The sequence below is a fragment of the Podarcis bocagei genome (genome assembly GCF_964188305.1).
Source record: "Podarcis bocagei genome assembly, chromosome: 8".
In the NCBI taxonomy this organism is placed as follows: domain Eukaryota; kingdom Metazoa; phylum Chordata; class Lepidosauria; order Squamata; family Lacertidae; genus Podarcis; species Podarcis bocagei.
In genome coordinates this window covers 91180388-91208065 of record NC_138133.1, presented here as the reverse complement: position 1 = coordinate 91208065, position 27678 = coordinate 91180388, and the positions used below count along the sequence as shown (strand labels likewise).

The following is a 27678-nucleotide window of genomic DNA, read 5'->3' as shown; positions in this document are numbered from 1 at the left end:
AATAAAAAAAAAAACTTGCAACCTGGGGCTTGGCATACACTACGCTTAGGATACAGGCAAGTCCTTGCTTCGCCATGGATTGACTTGGCCAGGTTTCCCTGATCATGGCTGCCACCGGCCTGTGACCAGCGCGGCTTCTCCCTCCTCCTTCCTGCTGCTGCCGTTTTCTCACCGTTTGCCTCCTGCCCTCTTGCTCCAGCCACCCCACCTCCTGCTGCAGTGCGGCCGAGATCATGTCTGCGCTCTTCTTCCACACCATGCGCTACAAGCCGGACCAGCCAGGCCACCGCAGCAACGACCGCTTCGTGCTCTCCAAGGTGAGGAGTCTCTGATGCTGGCCTCTCTTTCGCCCGCTGGGTGCTCCTCCAGATGTCTTGGACTACAATTCCCGTGAGAGAGGAATAATAATAATAATAATAATAATAATAATAATAATAATAATAAATATTTTTATTTATATCCCGCCCTCCCAAGCCAAAGCCGGGCTCAGAGCGGCTGACAACAATAAAAGTAACACAGTTTACATAAAATCACACTCAAATAATTGAAATACACTCTAAAATCAATTCATTCTAAAATCAATTCAAAATCGAATTAATGGCAAGCATTAGGCTAATGTGGATTACCAGAGGAGGGGGTCAGACTGTGCCTTGGCCAAAGGTCTGGGGGAACAGCTCTGTCTTGCAGACACTGCAGAAAGATGTCAGGTCCCGCAGGGCCCTAGTCTCTTGGGATAGAGCGTTCCACCGGATCGGGGCCACAGCTGAAAAAGCCCTGGCTCTGGTTGAGGCCAGCCTAACCTCCCTGTGGCCTGGGACCTCCAAGATGTTTTTGTTTGAAGACCGTAAGTTCCTCTGTGGGACATACCAGGAGAGGCGGTCCCGTAGGTACGAGGGTCCTAGGCTATAAAGGGCTTTAAAGGTTAAAACCAGCACCTTAATCCTGATCCTGTACTCCACCTGGAGCCAGTACAGCTGGTATAGCACCGGGTGAATGTGATCTTGCAGCGAAGACCCCGTGAGGAGCCTCGCTGCAGCATTCTGCACCCGCTGGAGTTTCTGGGTCACTCTCAAGGGCAGCCCCACATAGAGTGAGTTACAATAATCCAGTCTGGAGGTGACCGTCGCATGGATCACAGTGGCTAGGTCAGGGCGAGAGAGGTAAGGAGCCAACTGCTTAGCTTGAAGGAGATGAAAAAATGCCGCCTTTGTTATAGCTGCATTCTGCGCCTCCATGGAAAGGGAGGTGTCAAAGATTACACCCAAACTCTTAACGGACGGTGCTGTCACTAATTGTGCCTCCACAAGAGATGGGAGTTGCCCCCCCCCAATCCCATATCGTCCCGACCCAGCCAAAGGACCTCTGTCTTCAAAAAAGAGAAATGAACAATGGTCATCCTCTGCTGGACGAGGCTGGTGGGGTTTATATGCCAAGACATCTTGAGGGGCGCCCAGCGGGCAAAAGCTGACCCTGGCACTGTCCAGGGAAGAGAGTGAGCTAGCTGCAAGCAGGTCCCCTCTTTCACTGCCCCAAAGCCCAATCGGTCCCTGGGTTCACCTGCGATTCCTTGCCCTTTGAACATCTTGACCACCATGCCTCTGGCCTTCCCCTTCTGCTGCCTCGCTTGCCACAGCACCTCCCCATTGTTTGTTAATTTATTTTCATTTATTAAATTTGTCCGCCACCCTTCATTTGTAGATCTTGGGGCAGTTCACATCATAAAAATGCAGTACAAAAACAAATACCACAATGCATTATGAGGCTTGCAAGCAGGAGGTTCCTTCCTCTGAGCAAAGGGTGACCCCTGCTTTTTCTGTGCTTCCTCAACCCCTGAGCAGGGCCACGCTGCTCCTGTGCTCTACGCTGCCTGGGCTGAGGCGGGCTACCTCAACGAGTCCGATCTGCTGAAACTGAGGAAGATCGACTGCGACCTGGAAGGCCACCCAACCCCGGTAAGCGCTTTCCTTCGTACGGCTCTGGCTCTCGGTAGTCGGTGCTGCGTAATGGGCCCAGCGCTAGAAATTAGCCAGGTGCCAGGCACGTTTTGCAACTGGTGCACATCCAACTGTGGAGATCGCTGGACGCCAAGTCGGCGACTGACATCTCCCTCTGGCTTCCTTGAGCCAGGTGAGCAGAAGAGCTTAGTTATTGAATCCTTTTCCTCCAAGGACTCCATGGTTCATTCCCCTCCTTGGTTAATCCCCACAGCAACCCTGTGAAGTAGGTGATGAGGTTATGGCCTCCTTGCTTCAGAACAGGGGTCAGCAAACTGGGAACCAGATGCGGCCCCCCAGGCTCGTAAATCCGGCCCATGGACCCTGCCACCCGCTCAATCAGTCCCCACGCGCTGCGGATGCCTTGCTGCGCGGGGACTGACTTATGCGATGCTGGCACGGCTTCAGATTGGCTGTATGTGCTGGTCCCGGGGGCTAACCGAGAGGCAAGGTCCGAGTCCAGTCCAAGGTCGAGGGTGCGGTATGGAGGCTGTCCGTCAAAGCTGAAGCTGGGTCCAAGGCAGGGAGTCGGGTGAGGTCAGGAACTCTGGCAGAAGAGCAGGACAGGGTGCAGGCAGGAACAGGCTACCACCAACGTTGCTCCCACAACTTGGGACTGGGGCTGCCTGGCTTTTATCTGCCCTGAGGCATAGGGCGGTCCCGGTCCACAGGTGACTGGCCTCTCCTGGCCTGGAGGCGAGCACTCCTCCTGCGGGAACTTAGTTCCCTCCGCCTCTCTGCCCTGAGCCTCTGCAGCTCAGGAGAGGCTGGAGGGTTACCGGACCCAGAGACAACCTCACCTTCCCCTGACGGGGCTGAGAGTGGAGCACCTGCAGGCAATGGGTCCTCCATCACCTCCGGAGCCAGAGCAGATTCAGCTGATGCCTGCACCTGAGGATCCAGCACAGGTGAGGACCCTTCAGGCTCATGCCCCAGCCCCGGATCAGCTGGTTCTGGAGGCGGGGAATCCTGCGCAGGCTGGGATCCCTCAGGTTCAGCCTCTGAGTCCGAATCCCAGGCAATCACACTGCAGGAAGTTGCTGCAACCAATTCGCAGCCTTGCCGCCTGCACGCTGAAGTAAACCCGGTGCAGCCATGGATGGAGAGGAGGGCGCCGGGTCTGGTCTGCACCATGGGCATCTTGGTGGGCATGTCGCAGGGCTTCAGCCGGAGGTTGGCGTGCCTGCTGGCCCTCGTGCCCGGCTCAGCGCTGCTGCTGGTGGCATGCTCGGCGGCCGCGCTGGAGCAGATGGAGAGCGAGCTGCGCACCGCCTGCCCGGCGCTCCACGTGCGCGGCCTGCCCGCTGACAGGCTGCAGTGCGTGGCGCACGCCACCTGGGAGCCCTGCAGAGACGGGCCGATGGAGTGGCTTCTGCTCGTCAACAACGGGTGAGTGGGCGCCGCCACGACGTGCTCCTGAGCGCGTGCAGAGTTCGTTCCTCCTCCAGGTCCAGAGGCTGCTGCAGGACTGGCTTGCAGGGTATTTATTGCGAAGTGTACCAGTCACCTGTTGAGTGAAACTGGAAACTGACTTGTCTGTTTTGATTGTCGGACCCATCTTCCCTTGGAAACGCGATGGTGTCCAGCACGCTCCTGCTGCGCGGCTCTGAGTCATTCCGCTTCTCCCGGCTACAGCAGAGTTTTATCAGCAGTGGTGTGCCAGGGTGTAAGGATTTATTAGCATGGCAGTAAAGCTAATAATGCGGGTGGCGCTGTGGGTTAAACCACTGAGCCTAGGATTTGCCGATCAGAAATTCGGCGGTTCAAATCCCCGCGACGGGGTTGCACTGTCCCTGCTCCCATTGCTCTGTCCCTGCTCCTGCCAACCTAGGTAAACGACGTTTCCGTAGCTCTCAGACACAGCTTCTGCTATCCTAGGTAAAGGGACCTCTTGACCATTAGGTCCAGTCGTGGCCGACTCTGGGGTTGCGATGCTCATCTCGCTTTATTGGCCGAGGGAGCCGGCGTACAGCTTCTGGGTCATGTGGCCAGCATGACTAAGCCACTTCTGGCAAACCAGAGCAGCGGACGGAAACGCTGTTTACCTTCCCGCCGGAGTGGTACCTATTTATCTACTTGCACTTTGAGGTGCTTTCGAACTGCTAGGTTGGCAGGAGCAGGGACCGAGCAACGGGAGCTCACCCCGTCGTGGGGATTTGAACCGCCGACCTTCTGATCGGCAAGTCCTAGGCTCAGTGGTTTAACCCACAGCACCACCCACGTCCCTTTTGAGGCTCTGTGGTTTACAGCAGCAAAAACAACAAAACAGCCAGGAGAATGCGGCAACGTGTTGCTTCTCCTTCGCAGCCAAAACAGAAAATAAAAGTAACTTCCCCTTTGTGCGTGCAGCACACCCCGGAGACAGGACGCCATGTCCCTTGAGCTATTAACCCTGTGAGTTCTGGGACTCCTCACATTTATATTTTTCAAAATATAGTCCGGCCCCCCACAAGGTCTGATGAAAAAGTTTGCTGACTCCTGCTTTGGAATCTGTTGGGTATGTGTTGCTGGTGGAGCGGCCAGGAAAGCACCTTGCCCCCTGATCCAGAACAGTTGGGGAACAAAAGGACCTTGCGGGGCTAATTGGTTTGCGATGTTATCCTCACCCCACGTTCCTCTCACTTTTTTTCTCCCGCGTTTACAGAGGCTGCCTTTTGTGGACGTGGCCACTGGCTCACTGGGACAAGGCCTGGGAGCTGCCTGTGGCATGGCCTACACTGGGAAATACTTTGACAAGGCCAGGTGAGGAACTTACTGGGGAAACTGGGAAGATCCACCCGGCTGGAGCGGCGTGTGCCAATTCCAAACGCTTTCTGTGGTTCGGCACGAGTAAACAGTTGGCGTAATTGATATAAACTGTGCGTAATTGATATAAACAGCTCCCCTCAGTCAGATACAGTGGTACCTTGGCTCTCAAACTTAATTCGTTCCAGAAGTCCGTTCCAAAACCGAAGCGTTCAAAAACCAAGGTGCACTTTCCCATAGAAAGTAATGCAAAACGGATTAGGGACGTTTTTAATGTCTGACGCTGGATTGTTTTTAATATTCGGTTGGAAGCCACCCAGATGGGTGGGGTATATAATAAATTATTATTATTATTATTACATTAATCCATTCCAGACTTTTATAAACAACCCCTAAAACAGCAATTTAACATGAATTTTACTCTCTAACGAGGCCATTGATCCATAAAATGAAAGCAATAATTAATGTACTGTACTATAAAATAAATAACACAGTAATGTAGGGAGTCTTCTTATGAGGTGGCCAAAATATTGGCGCCTCAGCTTCAGGACCTGTCCTTCCAGTGAGCACTCAGGGCTGATTTCCTTCAGAATGGAGAGGTTGGATCTTCTTGCAGTCCATGGGACTCTCAAGAGTCTCCTCCAGCACCAGAATTCAAAAGCATCAATTCTTTGGCGATCAGCCTTCTTTATGGTCCAGCTCTCACTTCCATACATCGCTACTCGGAAAACCATAGCTTGAACTATACAGTGGTACCTCAGGTTAAGAACTTAATTCGTTCCGTAGGTCCGTTCTTAATTTGAAACTGTTCTTAACCTGAAGCACCACTTTAGCTAATGGGGCCTCCTGCTGCTGCTGTGCCGCTGCAGCACGATTTCTGTTCTCATCCTGAAGCAAAGTTCTTAATCCGAGGTACTATTTCTGGGTTAGTGGAGTCTGTAACCTGAAGCGTTTGTAACCTGAAGCGTATGCAACCCGGGGTACCACTGTACGGACCTTTGTCGGCAAGGTGATGTCTCTGCTTTTTAAGATGCTGTCTAGGTTTGTCATTCCATCTAATTTACCATCCTCCATTATATCCAGAATCATTGCAAAAATTATTTGAAGCCTGCCAAAGACCTCAAGTGTTTACAGTGATCTTTCAAGCACGTTCTATATTTGTCCCCTTCTTTGTTGAAGTTTTGACCGTCCTGATTTATGATTTTCCTGGTTAATCCTGCCACCTTTGCGTAGTCCAAGAATTTCATATGCCAGGACCTCTCTCCCTTCTCGCCTCCTTAAGAATAATAACGTTATTGTGCGAGTACTTGGAGCTTGCAAGGCTGACAGCTGCAATAAGAGATAAACCTAAAAAGATGGCGAAAGAAGAATGGGAATGTTTAAATAATTATCTAGGGGATAAGGGTTCATCAAGAAAGATGATTTCCCACACAGGGAAATGTTCCCTGATACCAAGATGAGGGATTCTATGGAATGCAGATAGAATTGATAAGAATAATGATCTATTGTAACCTTGATGGAAGCGTACAAATGCCTCATCTTCCTCTTTTTTCCCTTTTCTTCTTTTCCCCCCCTTATCCTCCTCCTTCTTTCCTTTTTCTCCCCCCCCCCATAATGGCTTATGTTTTATGCTGTGTACTTTGACATTTTTGTAGTTTTTTAGCTTGTTTCATTATTATTATTATTATTAAGGAATTTTCTTTTGTAATTTTGGTTGTCTATATTTATATGTATTTGTTTAAAGCAAAATAGAAGTATATAACAACAACAACAACATTAATTTTGTTATTTATATCCCCACTTCCTTGGGCGCTGACCTGCCTCCCTCTCTCCCCAGTTACCGCGTGTACTGCCTGCTGGGCGACGGCGAGAGTTCGGAGGGCTCGGTGTGGGAAGGTCTGGCCTTTGGCTCCCAGTACCAGCTGGACAACCTGGTGGCCATCTTCGATGTCAACCGGCTGGGGCAGAGTGAAGCCGCCCCCCTGCGCCACGACATGGAGGTCTACCGCAAACGCTGCGAGGCCTTCGGGTGAGTAAGCGCCGCCGACTGCTTCTGTCTTCAAACCTCCTCTTTGCGGCAACGGCAGGCAGCGGTTCCCAGACTTCCTTCTCCTGGCTGCCCTTCCAGAGCAAAATTTTGCTTGTGAATTTTTTAGTTTGGAAAGCACAACTCTGGTTGTCCTCGGTATCACTTGATTTCTTGTTTTGAAAAGATACCGGTCCATATTCTGCCAGTTTTTAGAAGAACGTGTTTTAATATTACACTGAAAAGTTTCATAAAAGTTTCTTTGAATGCCCTTGAATCTTGAATTGAAGGTGAAGATAGGTTGATAGCACCGAGTTAAAAACGAAAGAGGAATGTAAATGGGTAAAATGGATGGTAATTGCAGCCAGACAGGTTATAGTGTGTAACTGGAAAAATACAGAAGAGCTAGGGGTGAACCGATGGCAGAAAAAAATGAATAATGTTATAATTTTAGAATACCTAACTATGAAGATACATAGAATGAAAGGGTTTAAGGTCAGTGAGAAAAAGGAGGATTGGTCTGAGAAGATATTGAATTATTTGGGTAGCTTTGAACAATTTGGGGCAATTAAAATGTTAAAAGTGAAATAAACCTTGTGGTGGGAGGAGTGTTAAGGTACATATAGTTGATTTGAATATGTTATTATTGAATATTATTGAATATGTATATTATTGAATATGTAGACCCAATGTATCAGCCGCCTGGGGAGTTCACTGTTTGTGTTTTGGTGGTTGGTAAAAAATATATTTTTTTTTAAAGAAGGTTGATAGAATATAAAATTTTGTACTTGTGTGTTTCTTTTTTTCTTCTTGATTCCCCCCTCCTTCCCCCCCCCTTCTCTTGAGACATTAGCTTTGTTTGGTTTTTATTGTACTACGTGTTGAAAACCTTAATCAATAATAATAGAGAATCTTCCTGCCAGACTTGCTATCCTCTCCTGCCTCACCTTTTGGGAACCGCTGAGTTAAGGAGAGCTCGGCTGCTGGATCCGGCCAACGGCATCCTGTTATTGCAGCTGCCAGCCAGATCTGGGAAGCCTAAAGCCGACCTCCTTCCCTTCTTCTTTCAGGTGGAATACGTACGTTGTGGATGGGCATAAGGTGGAGGAGTTGTGCCAAGCCCTGTGGCAAGCCAGTCAGCAGAAGGGGAAGCCCACGGCCATTGTGGCCAAGACCTTCAAAGGGCGAGGAATCGCAGGTGAGCCTGTGGCCCCTTTGTCCTGTGGGGGGTGAAGGAGGGGACCTGCTTGCGGCAGTCATTCTGGTCCCTGGACGGTGCCTGGGTCAGCCTTCGCCCTCTTGGCACCCCTCCAGGTGTCTGGGACTACAACTCCCATCATCCCTGACCAACGCAGTGTGACTGTTCCTCAGTTGGATCTTTTTTTTAACATAGCGGTATTTTATGTATTGATGGACGTCGGTGGTGCTGTGGGTTAAACCACAGAGCCTAGGTCTTGCCGATCAGAAGGTCGGCGGTTTGAATCCTCGCGACGGGGTGAGCTCCTGTTTCTCGGTCCCTGCTCCTGCCAACCTAGCAGTTCAAAAGCACGTCAAAGTGCAAGTAGATAAATAGGTACCGCTCCGGCGGGAAGGTCAACGGCGTTTCCGTGTGCTGCTCTGGTTCGCCAGAAGCGGCTTAGTCATGCTGGCACATGAGTGGGAAGCTGTACGCCGGGTCCTATTTATATTATGATTTATTTGTGGTTTTTTTAAAAATAATTTTTATTAATTTTTCCATTTAAACGTATCTAATCACATCATTATTATCCAGTTTACTTTAGAGCCTACTCTTTAGAGCCTATCGACTTCCTCCCCCCCCCCCACCTCTTGGCTTTCAAAAGTAACCGTTATATCACAGCATTTTATACATTTTCCAGTTCTAATATAACTCATTGCAAAATACCTCAAAATTTAAATAAATGTAGAAAGGTAAAAAATTCCTCATTACAAGTCTTCAGATAACCCTACTAGTCTTGTTAATTGCTTACAATGGGCTTTTATTTTGACTTATTTGCATCATCGTAGGATGCGTTGGTCTTTGTTGTATGTTTCGCTGTTTCTACGATTCGCAAACCGCCTTGTCTATAGCAATGCAGAAAGGCGGCGTACAAATTGAGAGTGAAATGCAATGGAAAAACAACGATGGGAGTTGTAGTTTAAAACACCTAGAGGGCGCAAGGTTGGCAAAGGCTGACTCCCGAAGTGTTCTCTTGCCTCAGGTGTGGAAGATGCAGACAACTGGCATGGGAAACCCATGCCCAAGGAGAAAATGGAGTCCATCATCAACGCTCTCCAAGGCCAAATGCCGGCCAATAAAGTTTATAGCATCCTGCCGCCAGCCGGAGACGTAGCCCAGGTGACCACTGAGGAGATCAAGATGCCGTCTCCACCCGCTTTCAAAATAGGAGAAAAGGTACTGCCGGGGCAGCCGGTTAGAATCATAGAACTATTGAGCGCTTCCATCCATGAAAGAATGGCAAATTAAATTTTGTGAAAATACCGTATTTTTTGGTCTATAAGACTCACTTCTTCCCTCCTAAAAAGTAAGGGGAAATGTGTGTGCATCTTATGGAGCGAATGCAGGCTGTGCAGCTATCCCAGAAGCCAGAACAGCAAGAGGGATTTCTGCTTTCACTGCGCAGTGATCCCTCTTGCTGTTCTGGCTTCTGAGATTCAGAATATTTTTTTTCTTGTTTTCCTCCTCCCAAAACTAGGTGTGTCTTGTGGTCTGGTGCATCTTATAGAGCGGAAAAAACGGCATACCGTATTTTTCGCTCCATAAGACGCACATCTCCCCTCCTAAAAAGTAAGGGGAAATGTGTATGCGTCTTATGGAGCGAATGCAGGCGGGAAAAGCCTCGTAGAAAAGCCTGCAGGAGCCGCGGGTGCTTTAAAGAGTGCGCCGCTCTTGGGGGCTTTTCCCCAGGAGGGAGAAGGGACTGACAGGCCGCGTCAGTCCCTTCTCCCTCCTCATAGAAAAGCACGCAAAAGCTGTGCACTCTTTAAAGGGTCCACGGCTTCTGTGGGCTTTTCTATGATGTGGGGGAATTCCCCCACCTCCCGGAAAAGCCCCCAAGAGCCACACTCCCTTTCACGAGCCATGTGGAGCATGTGTGCGGCTCTTGTGGGCTTTTCTCTCCACGCTCCACGCGGCTCATGAAAGGGAGCGCTGGGCAGAGCCTGGGATGCATACAAGCTCTGCTCAGCGCTCCCTTTAAAGAATATTTTTTTCTTGCATTCCCCTTCTAAAAACTAGGTGCGTCTAATGGTCAGGTGCGTCTTATGGAACGAAAAATATGGTATATAGCAGTGTTTCCCAACCTTGGGCCTCCAGCTGTTTTTGGACTACAACTCCCATCATCCCTAGCTAGCAAGACCAGTGGTCAGGGATGATGGGAATTGTAGTTCAAAAACAGCTGGAGGCCCAAGGTTGGGAAACACTGGTATATAGTACATCTGGCAAGACTCACAGCATTCATAAGGGGACAATCGGACCCAAAATTATTAAAAGAATGGGGATGTGCTAAAGAGTATATGAAAAAACATTGTTCTGGAGTAAGCATATCAGTATGTAACGAATGAAGCTTTGCAGGGTTAAAGAAAGAGAAAAATGGTGCAGAAAGTATAAAGATAGAAGTAATCTACATTAGACACAACAACTTAGAAAGAGTAAAAATTTCAAAGTCTTAGAACAAAGGAAGTAAGTCAATATGTGTATATGTACATAATGATTAGAATGCTGATACAGTTTTATTTGTAGATGTGTGTTTTTGGTTTTTTCCTCGTGTTTTGCTTTTTTTCATGTTTGTACTGTTTTATTTTGGATTTGTACTGTTTTATTTTGTTTTTGGATTTGTACTGTTTTGTTTTGTGTTTTTTCACTCTTGTGTTTTGCTTTTTTTCTTGTTTGTACTGTTTTATTTTGGATTCAATGTTTGTAATTTTTGTTGTAATTTTGCATTGAAAAAAACAACAACTATTGAGCACTTATGGCCTTCCTTGCCGTCTAACTCCACAATTCCCACAGTTACAAAGTCCCAAACGCTGTGCCCTTTCCTCACAGGAAAACACCTCTGTACCTGCTGAGAGCAGGTGGGTGCCTTGACGGCGGAAGGCGGGTGCCGTTGAGGGGCCTCTAACATGGTTAACCACCTCCTGTTCCTCCCCCCAGATGGCCACCCGCAAGGCCTATGGCTTAGCCCTGGCCAAGCTGGGCAGTGCCAGCCCTCGCGTGGTGGCCCTGGATGGCGACACGAAGAACTCGACGTTTGCCGAGCTGTTCAAACAGGCCCACCCAGAGCGCTACATCGAGTGCTTCATCGCCGAGCAGAACATGGTAATGGGTCTCCGGGGGAAGAATGCGGGTGCCGACACCTTAATTTTTTTATTGCCCACCCTTCACCCTCGGATCCGGGAGGCGGGTGACAGCATTAAAACGCACAGAGGTCCAGCGGTTCCCCCACTGCAAGAAGCGAATTTGCAGGGCCTTCTTGGTGGTGGCACCTGTCCTGTGGAGCACCCTCCCATCAGGTGTCTAGGAGATAAATAACTACACAGTGGACACTCAGGTTGCGAATGTGATCCGTGCGGGATGTACATTCGCAACCCACAGCGTTCGCAACCCGCGTCTGTGCGTCTGCGCACGTTTCAATTTGGTGCTCCTCACATGCGCAAAGCACGATTTAGCGCTTCTGCGCATGCACGACTGCCGAAACCCAGCATAACCTGTTCTGGTACTTCTGGGTTTCGGTACTCCGCAACCCGAAAAATCGCAACCTGAAGCGGCTGTAACCCGAGGTATGACTGTATAAGTTTTAGAAGACACCTGAAGAAGGAAGTTTTTAATGGTTGCTGTTGAACAGTGTTGTTAATATTATATGCAGCCAGATGAGTGGCATATACCGCGTTTTTCCGTGTATAAGACTAGGGTTTTTTATCAAATAAATTAGGTTTAAAATTGGGGCTCGTCTTATACACGGGTAATGCTGAGGGGTGTTTTCTTAATTTGGAGTCCCCAAAAATGGGGGGGGGGCGTCTTATACATGGGGGTGTCTTCTACACAGAAAAATAGGGTAAGTAATAAAATGAATTATTATTATATTATATTATATCCCACCCATCTGGCTGAGTTGCCCAAGCCACTTATTATTATAGCATTAAAACCATTCCAAACAGCATACAGCCACAGAAACAAGGTGGGACCTGCCATAAAGGTAAAGGGACCTCTGACCATTAGGTCCCGTCGTGGCCGACTCTGGGGTTGCGGCGCTCATCTCGCTTTACTGGCCAAGGGAGCCGGTGTACAGCTTCCGGGTCATGTGGCCAGCATGACTAAGCCGCTTCTGGCGAACCAGAGCAGCGCACAGAAACGCTGTTTACCTTCCCGCCGGAGCGGTACCTATTTATCTACTTGCACTCTGACGTGCTTTCGAACTGCTAGGTTGGCAGGAGCAGGGACCGAGCAATGAGAGCTCACCCCATCGCGGGGATTCGAACCGCCGACCTTCTGATCAGCAAGTCCTAGGCTCTGTGGTTTAACCCACAGCGCCACCCTCATCCCTGGGACCTGCCATAGGTCAGGGCAAAGAGGTGCTTCTTCAGCACGCTCCAGAAGCTGTCCAGTGACAGCGCCAGGCTCACCTCTGTGAGGAGGGAGTTGAGTAGCTTTAGGGCCACCACAGAGAAGACCCTCTTCCAGGCTGCTACTACCCTGAGCCTCGTGAGGGCGGAGGAATTGCCAAGAGGGTCCCTTCCACCAAACTCAGCACCTGAGAGGGTCTGTCGGGAAGGAGATGGCCTTTCATATATATGGGGCCTTGATGGGTTTAGGGCTACAAACACCAGCCTGAGACCCTTGAATGGGACATGGGAACAAATTGACAATAATAAATTCTGTTGGAAGCTGCGCAGAGTGGCTTGGGAAACCGAGTCAGATAGGTGGGGTACAAGTAAAAAAATATTATTACTACTTCTTTGGCGATCCCTCGTAGCTGAGTAAGATTGTCTTCCATAAACACAGTCTTAACAATGAGTCCGTAAGTGACTTCAGAGGCCAATTCTGGATCCACACGTCCTTCCACAGTGGGGGCATTGGTTTCCGCGCGGGAGTTGATCACGGTGTGGATTTGCCAAGTGTGCCTTCCTCTTAGCACGTTTCTCCCTTGCGTCCTGAGTTCGAGTGTCTTCAAAGCCCATGACACCTTTGGGAAAGGCTGTTCTCCAACAGGAGCACTCACAGCAAGAGTTTCCCAATTGTTGGTGTTTATACTACATTTTTTAAAATTTGCTTTGAGACAAGTCTTTGAACCTCTTTTGTTGACCACCAGCATTACGCTTTCCATTTTTAAGTTTGGAATAGAGTAGTTGCTTTGGAAGACAATCATCTGGCATCCGCACAACATGACCAGTCCAACGAAGTTGATGATGAGGAATCATTGCTTCGACACTGGTGATCTTTGCTTCGTCCAGTACACTGGCATTAATTCACCTGTCTTCCCAAGTTACTACTACAGTCATACCTCATGTTACGTTTGCTTCAGGTTGTGCGTTTTCAGGTTGCGTCCCACAGCGACCTGGAAGTAACGGAATGTGTTACTTCTGGGTTTTGCCGCTCGCACATGCGCAGATGTGCAAAATGTGCAAAATGACGTCACGCGCATGTGCAGAAGCGGCAAATCGCGACCTGCGCAGATGTGGGTTGTGTTTTTTTCAGGTTGCGAACGGGCCTCCAGAATGGATCCCGTTCGCAACCAGAGTTACCACTGTACTCTTATTATTACTCTTATTATTATTATTATTACTGCTGCTGCTGCTAACCTTGTTTTGCGCTGTGCAGGTCAGCGTGGCCCTTGGCTGTGCCGCCAGGAACCGCATGATCCCCTTTGCCAGCTCCTTTGCGGCGTTCTTCACCCGGGCGTTCGACCACATCCGGATGGCAGCCATTTCCCACGCCAACATCAAGCTGTGTGGGTCCCACTGTGGGGTTTCCATCGGTATGTATGGGGCCTGATGCGCAAGGCCTGCCTGCCTTGCTCATAGCACTTACGGCCTTCCTTGTCTCAGAGGAGCTTGAGGGGGGCATTCGCGGTTCTTCCCCCCCCACCGCTTTTTCATTGCAACAACCTTGCTTTTTTAAATTTTTATTTTTTTTAAAAAAATTTAAATATATTTATTTTATCAAAATAATTCAACATTACTACATACATATTACGAATATACAAACAAACATACATTTCATACAGCCCTTAAAAATATTCATACATGCCCACACTCAATCCCACACATACTTCCTTTTCCCATCACCTTGTGTTAGACTTCCAATCTACTCAACTGCAGTTTCTTTCCACTTCTATTACTTTCTTTCACACACTTTTAAAACCAACTTTCTGCTTCTTTTTCTGTCACATTGTTATCCATCTTATTTAGTGTTTCAGCATTTATAACGGAACTTGTTTATTCTAATAGGAGTTCTGTTTTTTCAATATGATTTTGCAAATATCCTTTAAGTACCTTCCAGTCCTTGTCTGTCTTCTCTTTTGAGATCCTTCCAATTTCTCCCATTGTTTCGGATATATTGTAATACTCCAGTAATTTGGCAAGCCACTCTATTTTTGTCGGTATTATACCACTTTTCCAATTTTTGGAAACTGGAAAAGTCATTACAACAGCCTTGCGAGGTAGGGGTGGCTGAGAGGCGGTTCCTGGTCAACAGTGGCCCAGCGAGCTGCATGCGGCCCCCGGCCTCACATTATGTGGCCCCCGCTGCCCCATTCCTCCACCTAAGCAAGAGTTCCTTACTCCCATCCTCTTTTTCCTCTCGTTTTCCCCTTTTAAGGTGCATCCCCTTCTATCTTCATAGTTTCAGAAAAGCACAGGGGCATAAATGGAATTTGGACTATAATTTGGTCTTTTTTATTTTAATTGGAATATTATGATTGGATATATTAATTGGATGTTTTTTTATTGGAAAATCAATAAAAATGTTTTTTTTTTAAAAAAAGAAAAGCACTGGGGCGAAAATTATTTTGCCGTAAATGAACTGACGTTGGTTATCAGTGACTAGCTTTTGAGGGGAGAAGCCTCTTGTAGCGGGAGGTTTGTCTCATGTGCTCTCCCCTGTTTCGTATTTTAAAAAAAATATATTTATATCCTGGGTTGGCAAACTGATTTGTTTGCATTTTCCTGTGAAAAACATCAGGAGGGCACCATTTCCCTGAAAGTACAGTGGTACCTTGGTTTGCATACATTTTGGATTACCAGCATGTCAAACCCGTAAGTGCGTGTCTTGTTTGCAACCTTTTTTTTTGGATTACAACCCATTTTTTTTGGATTACGAACAAATTTTTTTGGGACGCCCCATTGGCAAACGCGCGCCTTGGGTTACAGCCTGTTTTGGTTTATAAACGGACCTCCAGAATGGATTGTAAACCAAGGTACCACTGTATTTATTATTGCTTTCTTCATAAAAAGGATACACCACTCGATTGTGGAAAAACCTCAAAGCGGTTTGCAAAAAAATAGAAAGCAGCAAATTTATCCATCAGAAGAATTGGGAACGGTAGTTTTAAGATTTTCAGAAGTCACAATAACAGCAGAACAAAACTTTACACAAGCACCTGAATAGGCTTGTCTAAAGAAAATTGGTTTTGGCAGCCACCAAAAAAAGAGTACAGTGAAATCTCCTGCCTGACATCAATAGGCAGGGAGTTCCGAAGTCTATGTGCTTCTGTACTAAAATATCTTGTTATTACAAATGCAGAATTGGCACCTGTAAGAGTGCCAGTCCCAGCAATCAAATTGGGGGCATCTCTGGGGTATGGCAATCTTGGAGGTAAAGTTAAAGGGACCCCTGACTGTTAGGTCCAGTCGTGGCCAACTCTGGGGTGGCGGCGCTCATCTTGCTTTACTGGCCAAGGGAGCCGGCGTACAGCTTCCGGGTCATGTGGCCAGCATGACTAAGCCGCTTCTGGCGAACCAGAGCAGCGCAGGGAAATGCCGTTTACCTTCCTGCCGGAGCGGTACCTATTTATCTACTTGCACTTTGATGTGCTTTCAAACTGCTAGGTTGGCAGGAGCAGGGACCGAGCAATGGGAGCTCACCCCGTCGCGGGGATTCGAACCACCGACCTTCTGATCAGCAAGTCCTCGGCTCTGTGCTTTAACCCACAGCGCCACCCGCATCCCTTCTGGTTCTAATAATAATAATAATAATAATAATAATAATAATAATAATAATAATTTTATTTATACCCTGCCCATCTGGCTGGGTTTCCCCAGCCACTCTGGGCGGCTTCCAACAAAATATTAAAAATATGTTAAAACTTTAGTCAATAAAATCTTCCCTAAACAGGGCTGCCTTCAGATGTCTTCTAAAAGTCAGATAGTTGTTTATTTCCTTGACATCTGATGGGAGAGCGTTCCACAGGGCGGGCGCCACCACCGAGAAGGCCCTCTGCCTGGTTCCCCGTAACCTCACTTCTCGTAGTGAGGGAGCCGCCAGAAGGCCCTCAGATCTGGACCTCAGTGTCCGGGCAGAACGATGGGGGTGGAGACGCTCCTTCAGTTCCCAAGTTGTTAGAAGTAGGGTGTGGTGGCGTTTCTGGCTGATTCCCTGGTTTACGTTCCTGGTTGCTTCTCTCTCCATCTCCTCTTCTTGGCTGTGAGAATTAAGCTCTTGTTCCCTTTGTATCCTGCTTTCCCCCCCAGGGGTCCAAGACTCTGTACTTTGCCATCTCCCCCCATCTCCCCTTTTATCTTCGGTCCTGCCAGGTAGGTTAGGCTGAGAATTGCAAAACTGTACCTGCTCGGAGTGTTTTTGTGGTTTGATAATCTGAGTTGACTCCTTGCATCTTCCGGTTTGTAATTTGCTTTGAACTAATTTGGAGCGGAGCAGAGCAGTTAAAGCGCTGGGGTGAGGGGGGCCTAACTCCTGCTATCCCAGCATGTTAACACACCACCTCGGGGCGGCCGGCCGGCCGGGGGGGGGGGGCTGCGGATGCTACACTTGTGTTCTGCTTCGGATGCTTAATAATAATAATAATTTATTATTTATTTATACCCCGCCCATCTGGCTGGGTTTCCCCAGCCACTCTGGGCGGCTTCCAACAAAATATTAAACTACAATAGTCTATTAAACATTAAAAGCTTCCGTGCCTTCAGATGTCTTCTAAAAGTCTGGTAGTTGTTATTCTCTTTGACATCGGATGGGAGGGCGTTCCACAGGGCGGGTGCCACCACCGAGAAGGCCCTCCTGCCTGGTTACCTCTGGGTTTCGCTGCATGCGCAGAGGCACTAAGTTATGCTGCGCACAAGCGCCCAATCGTGCTGCGCACGTGCGCAGTTACGACACTTCAGGTTGCGTTCTTTTCATGTTGCGAACGGGCCTCTGAAAAGGATCCCGTTCGCAACCAGAGGTTCCCCCTACTTGGTTGAGCAGCCATGTACTAAATCCGAGTGGAGGTACAGAACTGCATTGCACAATTTGCGCAGAAGCGTAAGGTTGGAAGGGAACCCCAGTGGCCATCTAGCCCAACCCCCGGCAGTGCAGGAACTGTAGCACCAGGAGGCGCTGTTGTGGTTGTCTTTCCCTCCCTTGGCATGGCATGAGCTCCTGTGCTTTCTCTGACGTGCGCCTGGAGGGTCACGCTGTTCCCGCTGCCTCCCCAGGTGAGGACGGACCTTCTCAGATGGCCTTGGAGGACATCGCCATGTTCAGGACCATTCCGGGCTGCACCGTCTTCTACCCCAGCGACGCTGTGTCTACTGAGCACGCTGTCCTTCTGGCTGCAAACACCAAGGTATGCGGGGCTGCCTACGTTTGGTTAAAACATTGTTGCCGGCTTGGGGGGAAGCGGAAGGGGAAACCACAGCTCTCTGAAATCCCGATTTACAGTGGTCCCTTGGTTCTCAAACACCTTGGTACTCAAATGCCTTGGAACCCAAACACTGCAAACCCGGAGGTAAGCGTTCCAGTTTGCGAACTTTTTTCGGAAGCCGAACATGCTCCGTTTTGAGTGTTACTCTTCCGATTTGAGTGCTACACTTCTGTTTTTGCTATTTATTTTGCGTTTTTGTGGCTCTTTTTATTTGTTTTTGTGACTGTGTGGAACCCAGTTCAGTTACTGATGGATTGATTGTGCGACTGCAGTACACTGTTTATTGCTTTCATTTTGTGGATCGACGGTCTCAATAGATAGTAAAAACCATGTTAAATTGCTGTTTTAGGGGTTTTTGAAAGTCTGGAACGGATTAATCCATTTTGCATGACTTTCTATGGGAAAGTGTGACTTGGTTTAAGAACGCTTTCGTTTTGGAACGGACTTCCAAAACGGATTAAGTCTGAGAACCAAGGTACCACTGTATCGCCATTGGCACCTTCTAACAAGTGCTTCCAAGTGTTGGCTGTTGCAAAGCACATTGTGCAAAGCTGGGATCTTTTTCAGCCGAGGGCCTCATTCCCTTCGGGGGCAGCTTTTCGGGGGCCACACGCCGGTTGTGGGCGGGGCTGGAGGCGGAAGTGGGTGGAGCAAGTGATGTTAATTTTGCAAGAGGCTGGTTTGTGCGTGTACTGACACACCCCCTCTACCCAGGGAAGCAAGAGGCACGATCAGAGTTCAGGAACGCATCCCAGCCAGTCAAAAGCACATCGCAATGCTTGGGGGGGCCCATTTGGCCCTGAGCCCCCCCCACTCCTACAATGAAGCCACAACGATACGATACAATGATATGTTAATCTTTAATGTCATTCTCCCATACAGAACAATGAAATTGAAAAAATCTACATCAGACATTCAAAACCAACAAGCCTGTTATCCCAGCTATCCCAGCCTGGTTAGCCCCAAAAAACTCTGATACCCCATAATTAAATACAATATACTCCCAGAGAGACTACCTTACACTGCGTTTAAAACGAAAATCGCATTTGGGTAGAAACTGTTTCTCAGGCGGCTAGTCCTAGTTTTTATAACCCTGGACCTTCTTCCAGAAGGCAGAAGCTGAAAGTGATCATTTCCGGGGTGCGCACTATCCTGCCCTATCTCTGCAGCTTTCTTATGGCACCTGAAAGCGTAGATTTGATCCAAGGTGGGAAGAGTGCACCCAATTATTCTCTCCGCAGCGTTGGACAGCGTTGTTTTTTCCCTGACCGTGCAGCTCCCAAACCACACACACAGACCATAAGTTAATACAACTCTCCGCAGTACAATGGTAAAATGTCATCAACAGGTCCTTTGAGAGATTGTTTTTCCGGAGGATTCTCAGAAAATATAGCCTCTGCTGTGCTCTCTTCATCAGGTCTTTGCTGTTTTCTCCCCAGGTTAGGTCATCTCTCAACTCCGTTCCCAGAAATCGAAACACCGAGACCTGTTCCACACTCTTCCCCTCAATAATGAGTGGCTGAATATTCAATTTACATTTCCTAAAGTCCACAACAGAAGAGGCGCGGGTGGCACTGTGGGTTAAACCACAGAGCCTAGGGCTTGCCAATCAGAAGGTCAGCGGTTCAAATCCCCGCGACGGGGTGAGCTCCCGTTGCTCAGTCCCTGCTCCTGCCCACTTAGCAGTCCGAAAGCACGTCAAAGTGCAAGTAGATAAATAGGTACCACTCCAGCGGGAAGGTAAACGGCGTTTCCGTGCGCTGCTCTGGTTTGCCAGAAGCCGCTTAGTCATGCTGGCCACATGACCCGGAAGCTGTACGCCGGCTCCCTCGGCCAGTAAAGCGAGATGAGCGCTGCAACCCCAGAGTTGACCACGACTGGACCTAATGGTCAGGGGTCCCTGTACCTTAAAGTCCACAATAATCACTTTTGTTTTCTTTAAGTTAAGGAATGAGTTGTTTTTCCTGCACCACTCCCCCAACTGCTCAACTTCCTTCGTATCGGCTGCCTCCCCCTCTCCAGCCGTGATTAAACCAACCACCGTTGTATTATCTGCGACAGCTTGCTGGGGTAGAGGTTGCACGATAACATTAGTCAGATCTCCAGGCGTCTTCTTCCAGTTTCTGGAAGCGCATCGTTCTTTCTGCGCTTCTGCACAGTCCAGGCAAACTCTGTGTTTTTATCAGCGCAACCCTGGAGCTTCTGTAGATCTTTGACCCCTCGTGCCTGACCCTGTCGTGCCCCAGCACGTGTGTAAACACAAAGTGGGAGCCCTGCTGCCTCCCTTTCGTTGAAATGTGATCTTTGCTCCTCCAGGGGATATGCTTCATTCGAACCAGCCGCCCAGAGACTCCTGTCCTCTACTCTCAGGACGAAAAGTTCGGGATTGGCCATGCCAAGGTAAAGGGTGTGATTTGATTTTTCATCGGTTTCACCGTCTGCATTTTGGGGGGGAAGAGTCGTTACGAACAGGACCTTCGTCAGCTTTTGTGCCTCAATTTAAAAGCTGCTCTGCCCCATTAATAATAATAATATATTATTATTTATATCCTGCCCGTCTGGCTGGGTTCCCCCAGCCACTCTGGGTGGCTTCCAACAGAGTATTAAAATACAATAACCTATTAAACATTAAAAGCTTCCCTAAACAGGGCTGCCTTTCAGATGTCTTTTAAAGATAAGATAGCTGCTTATTTCCTTCACATCTGAAGGGAGGGCATTCCATAGGGTGGGCGCCACTACCGAGAAGGTTCCCTGTAACTTCACTTCTGCCTGGTTCCCTGTAGCTTTGCTTCTTGCAGCGAGGGAACTGCCAGAAGGCCCTTGGAGCTGGACCTCAGCGTCCGGGCTGAACGGTGGGGGTGGAGACGCTCCTTCAGGGATACTGGGCAGAGGCCGTTGAGGGTTTTAAAGGTCAGCACCAACAACCAACCATTTTGATTTTAAGTGCCAACGGTCTGGTTCAAATGGAGCTCATCCTTTTGTGCCAGTCCTGCTCGCCCCAGAATATTCCCCAGTGCCTAATAAAAATTCAAACATCATCAGGGATGATGGGAATTGTAGTCCAAAAGCCTCTAGAGACCCAGGTTTGGGAAACACTGTTCTTAGCACCAAGGCTGCAACAAATAGATCTTCTGAAGCATAATAATAATAATAATAATAATAATAATAATAATAATAATACCATATTTTTTGCTCTATTAGATGCACGGGACCATAAGATGCACCTAGTTTTTAGGGAAGGAAAATAAGAAAGCAACACAAAGCCTCCTGAGCGAAGAGGGAGCGCTCCTCCCTCTTCGCTCAGGAGGCTTTGCGGGGTTATCCCTGAATCCAGGAGAGCAAGTGGGATCGGTGCTCACCAATCCCGCTTGCCCTCCTGGCTTCAGCGAAAGCAAACCTCCTGGCTTTGCCCCCACCTCCCGCAAGAGCCCCGCACTGTTTAAAGGGAGCGCTGCTCTTGGGGGCTTTTATGGGAGGTGGGGAAAGGGACAGAGCAGCAACGCAAAAGCCAGGGATAGCCCCGCAGGGCAGTGGGATGAAGGCTCCCAGCTGCCCTGCGGAGGCTTCGCGCGGCGAAGGTAGAACAGTGAAAGGGAGCGCTGCGCAACGCTCCCTCTCGCTGTTTTGGCTTCTGCCTTAGCTTCGCAGCCTGCATTCGCACCTTAAGACGCACACACATTTCCCTTTACTTTTTAGGAGGGGAAAAGTGTGTCTTATAGAGCGAAAAATACGGTATTTTTTTCCCCAGCCACTCTGGGCGGCTTCCAGCAAAGCATTAAAATACAGTGGTCTGTTAAACATTAAAAGCTTGCCTAAACAGGGCTGCCTTCAGATGTCTGAAGCCCAAAAGTGTCCATATACCAGACTGAAAAGGGTGTGCAGGATTACAGAGCCATGCATGTGTGAACCATACTTCACCAACCTTCTGCCTTCCAGATGTTTTGGACTTCAGCTCCCATCAGCCCTAGCTGGCATGACCAATAGCCAGGAATGATGGGAGTTGCAGTCCAAATACCTGCAGGGCTAAAGCCTAGCCATCTCTGTCTGGGGATAGAATAGTTCTAGTTTGTTGGCTGAGAAATCGTTTTCCGTGTCCCTATAGGTTGTGCGTAAGAACGATGCGGACAAGGTGACTGTCATTGGGGCAGGAGTCACCCTCCACGAGGCCCTCACAGCTGCTGATGAGCTGGCCAAGCAAGGTAATCGGAACGGTAGCGTTGGAGAGGACCCCATCATTCCCCTAGTCCAGGGGTGTCCAATTGGTTGAACACGGATCGACAGGATCCTTATCTCTCACGTCTATAAAAATGTCTCCGTCCCGCTCGGTCTTCCCCTGTGCTGTGTTTAGTGTTCCTTCCTTATTAATTTGCTGTAGCGCTGTGTTGGTCTGTTAGCGGTTGTGTTGATGGTGAGTGATTCACCGCATTTTTCGCCCCATAAGACGCACCTAGTTTTTAGAGGGGGAATGCAAGGGAAAAAATATTCTTTAAAGGGAGCGCTGAGCAGAGCCTCCTACCTGCATTCGCTCCATAAGACGCACACACATTCCCCCTTACTTTTTACGAGGGGGAAAGTGTGTCTTATAGAGCGAAAAATACGGTATTTCAATTCTGCACCCTTACTGCGTCAACAACTTTGACCTGCCCCCCCTAAAAAAAGATCAACAATTTTGGTTTGCCACCCGTAAAGAAAGCTCAACAACTCTGATCTCCCCCCTCAAAAAAAATAAATGGGTAGATCACTGCCAGGTTTTTTTCTGGGAGTAGATCGCCGTCTCTTGGGAGTTGGACATCCCTGATCTAGTCCAAGCCACCTGCGAGGCAGGAATAACGGACGGCTGCAGGTCTCGCCGGAGGTTTGGGGTGTTGATGGCATCTCTCCTTACTGCCCTGCCCCAAATGCTCCTTCCCACAAGCCTTTTGCTTCCTCTTTAGGCACCCACATCCGGGTCATTGACCCTTTTACAATCAAGCCTTTAGATGCTGCCACCATCATCTCCAGTGCCAGAGCCACCGGAGGCCGAATCATCACCGTGGAGGACCACTACAAGGAGGGTAAGCGGGTTGCGGCTGTGGAGCGGGGCACCTGGAACGGCACATTTCCCATCAATTCCTGGCGCGTTGCTTGACTTTTTCCTGCCACCCTCCTTTGACGGTCGCATGCTCTGGATATCGATTCCTCCCTCCCTCTCTCTTTTCTAATTTTTTGATTTTTCAATAAATTTTATTAGTAATTTCCACACAACAACACCACGAAAGATATCAAAAAACAACAATACACAACACACAAAAATCAACATTCGAAAACTAAAAAAACAACAACCAAAACAAAACACCAAAAAAATCCATATCTTACAAGTTAATATTATAAACACTAAAACAACAAGACATTGACTTCCACCAATCCCACAGCACCTCCTCTCTCATTGTGTCTTCTTGTTTTCCTGTTTTCTTTATCATCTCTATCCTAACATCTAGATATAAATCCTTCTTTCATATCCTTTCACTTCACAAGGTTATTCCAGACTCAGCCAGATTTCTGCCCTCGAACCTTGACTTTTAAGGTATTCATTTAGGCACTCCCATTCTTTTTTTACTTCACTTTTTGGTTTTTGCCTTATTATGTCTGTCAATTTGGCTAATTCTAAGTATTCTGAGAGCTTACATAGCCACTCTCCCCTAGTGGGTAACTGATTCCCTTTCCAGTACTTAGCCACCAGGATTCTTGCTGCAGACGTTGCGTATAAGAAAAAAATTGTTTTGTCTTTTGGAATATTGTCATTTAAAATTCCTAAAAGGAAGGCCTCTGGCCTTTTACTATATGATATTCTTAATATTTTCTTTATTTCTTCGTGGATCATGCTCCAAAATTCTCCCTCTCTCTTTCTAGGAGGTCTTGGCGAGGCTGTGGCGGCGGCCGTCTCCGGAGAACCCGGCATCTTGGTCCAGAGCCTGGCTGTGTCGGCCGTGCCGCGCAGCGGGAAGCCCAGCGAACTCCTGGATGCGTTTGGGATCAGCGCCAAGCATATTGTGGCCGCCGTGAAGAGCACTTTTGCCAACTGATTCCCCTTGTCTGCCTTGAGGTTGTTGGGGAGGGCGGTGGAGTTTTGAGAGAGGCGTTTTCTGAAGAGCCAAAAGTGTCTCCCCAAACATACCCTTGTCTGACTTCTCCGTCCCAGTTTTGACAGACATGCTGCTAGCATTCCCTTTTGACCTTGTGCTGAGTGAGAGCTTTTAACTGACCAAATGACAGTCCTTTCCCCGTTTCCCCTCCATCCCCAAGCCATTCCATTCGCTCTCAAACGTCTCTCACATCACCTAGGCCCAAAAAGTGTCCCGGTCGTCCTATTGGAACAATAAATAGTGCTTGTCTTATTTGAACCTTTTTACCCTTGTGCCTGACGCCTAACTTCTGTGGCTGTTATTTTCTCAAGCCTGACATTCCATGGGCAGGTTGGGTAGAGTTTCCTACCATGAAAGGTTACTGACACATGAGTAAATGTTGACTGCGGAAATGCATATAGCTCTGACAAAACGTTTATGAATTCTGTTGTCTTAGTTGGAAACGGAAGGGGCCGTTTCCCTGTTTTTCCTTGTACTGTAACTGCTATCCACAAACAGTGTTCACCCGGCAAGTCAATAAAAAACAAAAGTGCTCATCTGTTGGCTTTGTGAAGTGTTTGGTATCTCTGCAGTAAGGGGCAGCTCTGAGGGATTTCTTCAATAAAACACACCACTGTGACATTTAAGACTGCATCACTTGGCTGCAAAATGGAGTCCACAGGCTTAAACTTCTAGAGACATTCCCTTGCCTTAGCTTTTATGCATACGTAGAAATTAAGTCACATAAAAAACAGAGTTACCATCTGGTAACTAACCAGCGGCCTTATCAGGCAAAGCAAAAATAACATCAGAGGCAAGAACAAGGCTATACATTCATCTGTTGGTGTCAGCAAATTCCAAGATGGGCTCCCTTCCCAAGCTGACGATTCCCACCTACAGCTCGTGCATAAACCACTGTTCTAAGAAAAAACTGTTCCTTTTCCCCTATGGGGTACCCAAGAGCCCGTACGTGGGTTTCCTATTGGTAGGAGAAAATAACAGAGGCCAACCAGAGTATATTGAGAAGCAAAGAAGCTAGTAAGCATGATCTTTATCAAACAGTTGCAACAGGGTCCCCACTCACCACACGCAGGAGGAAGGAGAACCCTGAACAATGGTGCGCAAGCCCTTATATAGACTTTTGAAATTGCCCACCTTGTAGCTCAAGACCACCCCCCAAAACATCATACATACATCACTGAAGGAGGCTGGTGTACAGCAGAAATCCTGCCTGCCAGGATACCTGATAATGGTCACTGATTGCATAACCTGGGCAGCCCGGCCATTCTTTTGTGATGGTTACTACTTTAGTTCCTGAATCCAGGTCATAGGCTCGCCCTGTTCATAAACAAATATGCCCTTAAGACAGGATTTATATTTTATTTTTTTAAAATATTTTTATTGCATTTTTTCCAGGTATAGATGTACATTCATATATAAAGCGAAGTAACAAGAAAAAGAAAAGAAAAAAGAAGAATAAAAGGAATCCATCTTTCCAATACATTTTTTCATAGCCAACCGGACTTCCCCACGTCTCCCTCACCCTGCATTCTTTACAATAAAAATAACAGCAAATTAGTACCTTGTTTCATGTGTTTTTTATACTTTCAAATCATTATATTTTGAGTTTAAAGTACTTATTATTAATTTACTTTACCCTAATATAAATATAATATAATGTTGTTTTAAACTTAGGTCCTTTCATAATTATAACTAAATTTCCAATATCTCAGATCTTATTGCTGGAGCTAGATTTTCCAAATCATGCAAATTAAGACAGGATTTATAAGCAAAAAGACAAAGGGAAGGCTTTCCCCATTTTCTCCCTCCTTGCAGAGAAATATATTGAGGTCAATTTGGGAGAGTCAGGATTGCTATCCTGTACTGTAATTTCAGGCACGTGGTTTATATACGTGTGTTTGCATTGTACATTTATGAACATTTATATTTGGGACCTTAGAATTCTTAGAACACCACCTTCTTGACCGTTGAAGGGACGCGGGTGGCGCTGTGGGTTAAAGCACAGAGCCTAGGACTTGCCGGTCAGAAGGTTGGCGGTTCGAATCCCCGCGACGGGGTGAGCTTCCGTTGTTCGGTGCCTGCTCCTGCCAACCTAGCAGTTCGAGAGCATGTCAAAGTGCAAATAGATAAATAGGTACCGCTCCGGCGGGAAGGTAAACGGCGTTTCCATGCGCTGCTCTGGTTTGCCAGAAGCGACTTAGTCATGCTGGCCACATGACCCGGAAGCTGTATGCCGGCTCCCTCGGCCAGTAAAGCGAGAAGAGCGCCGCAACCCCAGAGTCGTCTGAGACTGGACCTAACGGTCAGGGGTCCCTTTACCTTTACTATTTCAGGTACGTGGTTTATATACCTATGTATGTGTTTGCCTTGTACATTTATGAACATTTATATTTGGGACCTTAGAATTCTTAGAACACCACCTTCTTGACCGCTGAACGTACCGTTGATCTTGTCATCTCAATCTGTGGGGCCTATCTTTGCATGCAGGGGAAATCCCTAACTTACTGAGGGTTTGAGACCAATTCACTTCCCTCGCCTGGTTTTGCTGGCCAGTCAAAGCCATTTCCTGGGTTGTGGCTGTTGCATGCTGACGACAACTAGGACAAACAGGTGGGAGCTGAGTGCTGGGTGGGGACCAAAGGTGGACAACTACCCCAGAAGGGGCACGACTACCCTTCCCCTAACACCCCATAACTAATCCCATAAAAGCTGCTTTGGCTGGCTGGACAGCAGTCATAGCCTTTGAAAATGAAAACACATTCTGTGGTGTCACAGTTTAAAGAAACCGCAAAGACAGCAAATGCAGGGATCTTGGCCCAGAGCAAAAGGACAAGTTTAATCATTTAAAAATGGTGACGAGAGAGTTAGCGCTCTGTGTAGTGGAACAGGGGAATCTGGCCTGCAGGGGTAACCTTCGTTTGCGTGGAGGAGTTTGATGTGATTTCTTTCTTAACAGATTGGCTCAACTCTTTATGCGTGGACATTAAGTAGAACGACTTCCCTGGAGATATAATTAAGAAGTTTGAAAGATTTAATATCAAAGACTAAATATATAGAGCGTTGCACAATTCACGCACACTTAAATATAATTACTCACAAATTGAGGTTTTCCAGGACCTTAAGTCCTGAGCTCATTCTTTGATCAGCAAGTCGTGGCAGAAGGAAGAAGTATTGCGCTCAAAGGCAGGGGCTGAATATCTGTGTCATATGCTCTGACCAGACAGTGAAGGGTCTCGCAGTGACTAAAGACCTAATTGCTGGAATCTTTCTAGATCAGTTGGCAGAGACTCTTAATGTCTGGGTGGCAGGTGTGAGCCCCACGCTGGGCAAAAGATTTCTGCCTTGCAGGGGGTTGGAATAGATAACCCTCATGGTCCTTTCAAGCCTGCAGTTCTACAACTGTGGATGTTGTAAGATTCAAGACAGAGAAAAGAAAATGCCACCAACTTGGACAATTTAAAAGATTAGACAAATTTATGGTGGAAAAGGCTATCCAATGCTCATGGCCAGAATTCCTGTGCACTACCTGCAATAGGTGGGACATGGGTGGCGCTGTGGGTTAAACCACAGAGTCTAGAACTTGCCGATCAGAAGGTCAGCGGTTCGAATCCCCACAACGGGGTGAGCTCCCGTTGCTCAGTCCCTGCTCCTGCCAACCTAGCAGTTCGAAAGCACGAAAAAGTACAAGTAGATAAATAGGTACCGCTCCGGCGGGAAGGTAAACTACAACTAATCCAGAATGCGGCAGCTAGACTGGTGACTGGGAGTGGCCGCCGGGAACACATAACACTGGTCTTGAAAGACCTACGCTGGCTCCCAGTACGTTTCCGAGCACAAATCAAAGTGTTGGTGCTGACCTTGAAAGCCCTAAACGGCCTTGGTCCGGTATATTTGAAGGAGCGTCTCCACCCCCATCG

At 47.9% G+C, this 27678-nt stretch overlaps 2 protein-coding genes across 2 annotated transcripts in view; one reads left to right on the top strand and one right to left on the bottom strand.

The window, feature by feature from the left end:
- LOC308592799 (transketolase-like protein 2) overlaps positions 1-24297 on the top strand; it is a 28700-nt gene extending 4403 nt beyond the window's left edge. Inside the window, exons 3-15 of the mRNA XM_081204655.1 lie at positions 200-317; positions 1839-1952; positions 4639-4736; positions 6577-6768; positions 7836-7963; positions 8985-9178; positions 10937-11101; positions 13601-13757; positions 17431-17561; positions 19956-20039; positions 21742-21838; positions 22574-22693; positions 23529-24297. Coding sequence (XP_081060781.1) covers positions 200-317; positions 1839-1952; positions 4639-4736; positions 6577-6768; positions 7836-7963; positions 8985-9178; positions 10937-11101; positions 13601-13757; positions 17431-17561; positions 19956-20039; positions 21742-21838; positions 22574-22693; positions 23529-23701 — 1771 coding nt within the window. The 3' untranslated portion in view covers positions 23702-24297. The remainder of the gene's footprint in view (positions 1-199; positions 318-1838; positions 1953-4638; positions 4737-6576; positions 6769-7835; positions 7964-8984; positions 9179-10936; positions 11102-13600; positions 13758-17430; positions 17562-19955; positions 20040-21741; positions 21839-22573; positions 22694-23528) is intronic.
- The window catches only part of LOC308592899 (tigger transposable element-derived protein 1-like), a 57790-nt gene that overhangs the window by 19313 nt on the left and 10799 nt on the right, over positions 1-27678 (bottom strand). The gene's annotated exons all lie outside the window — the stretch shown is intronic.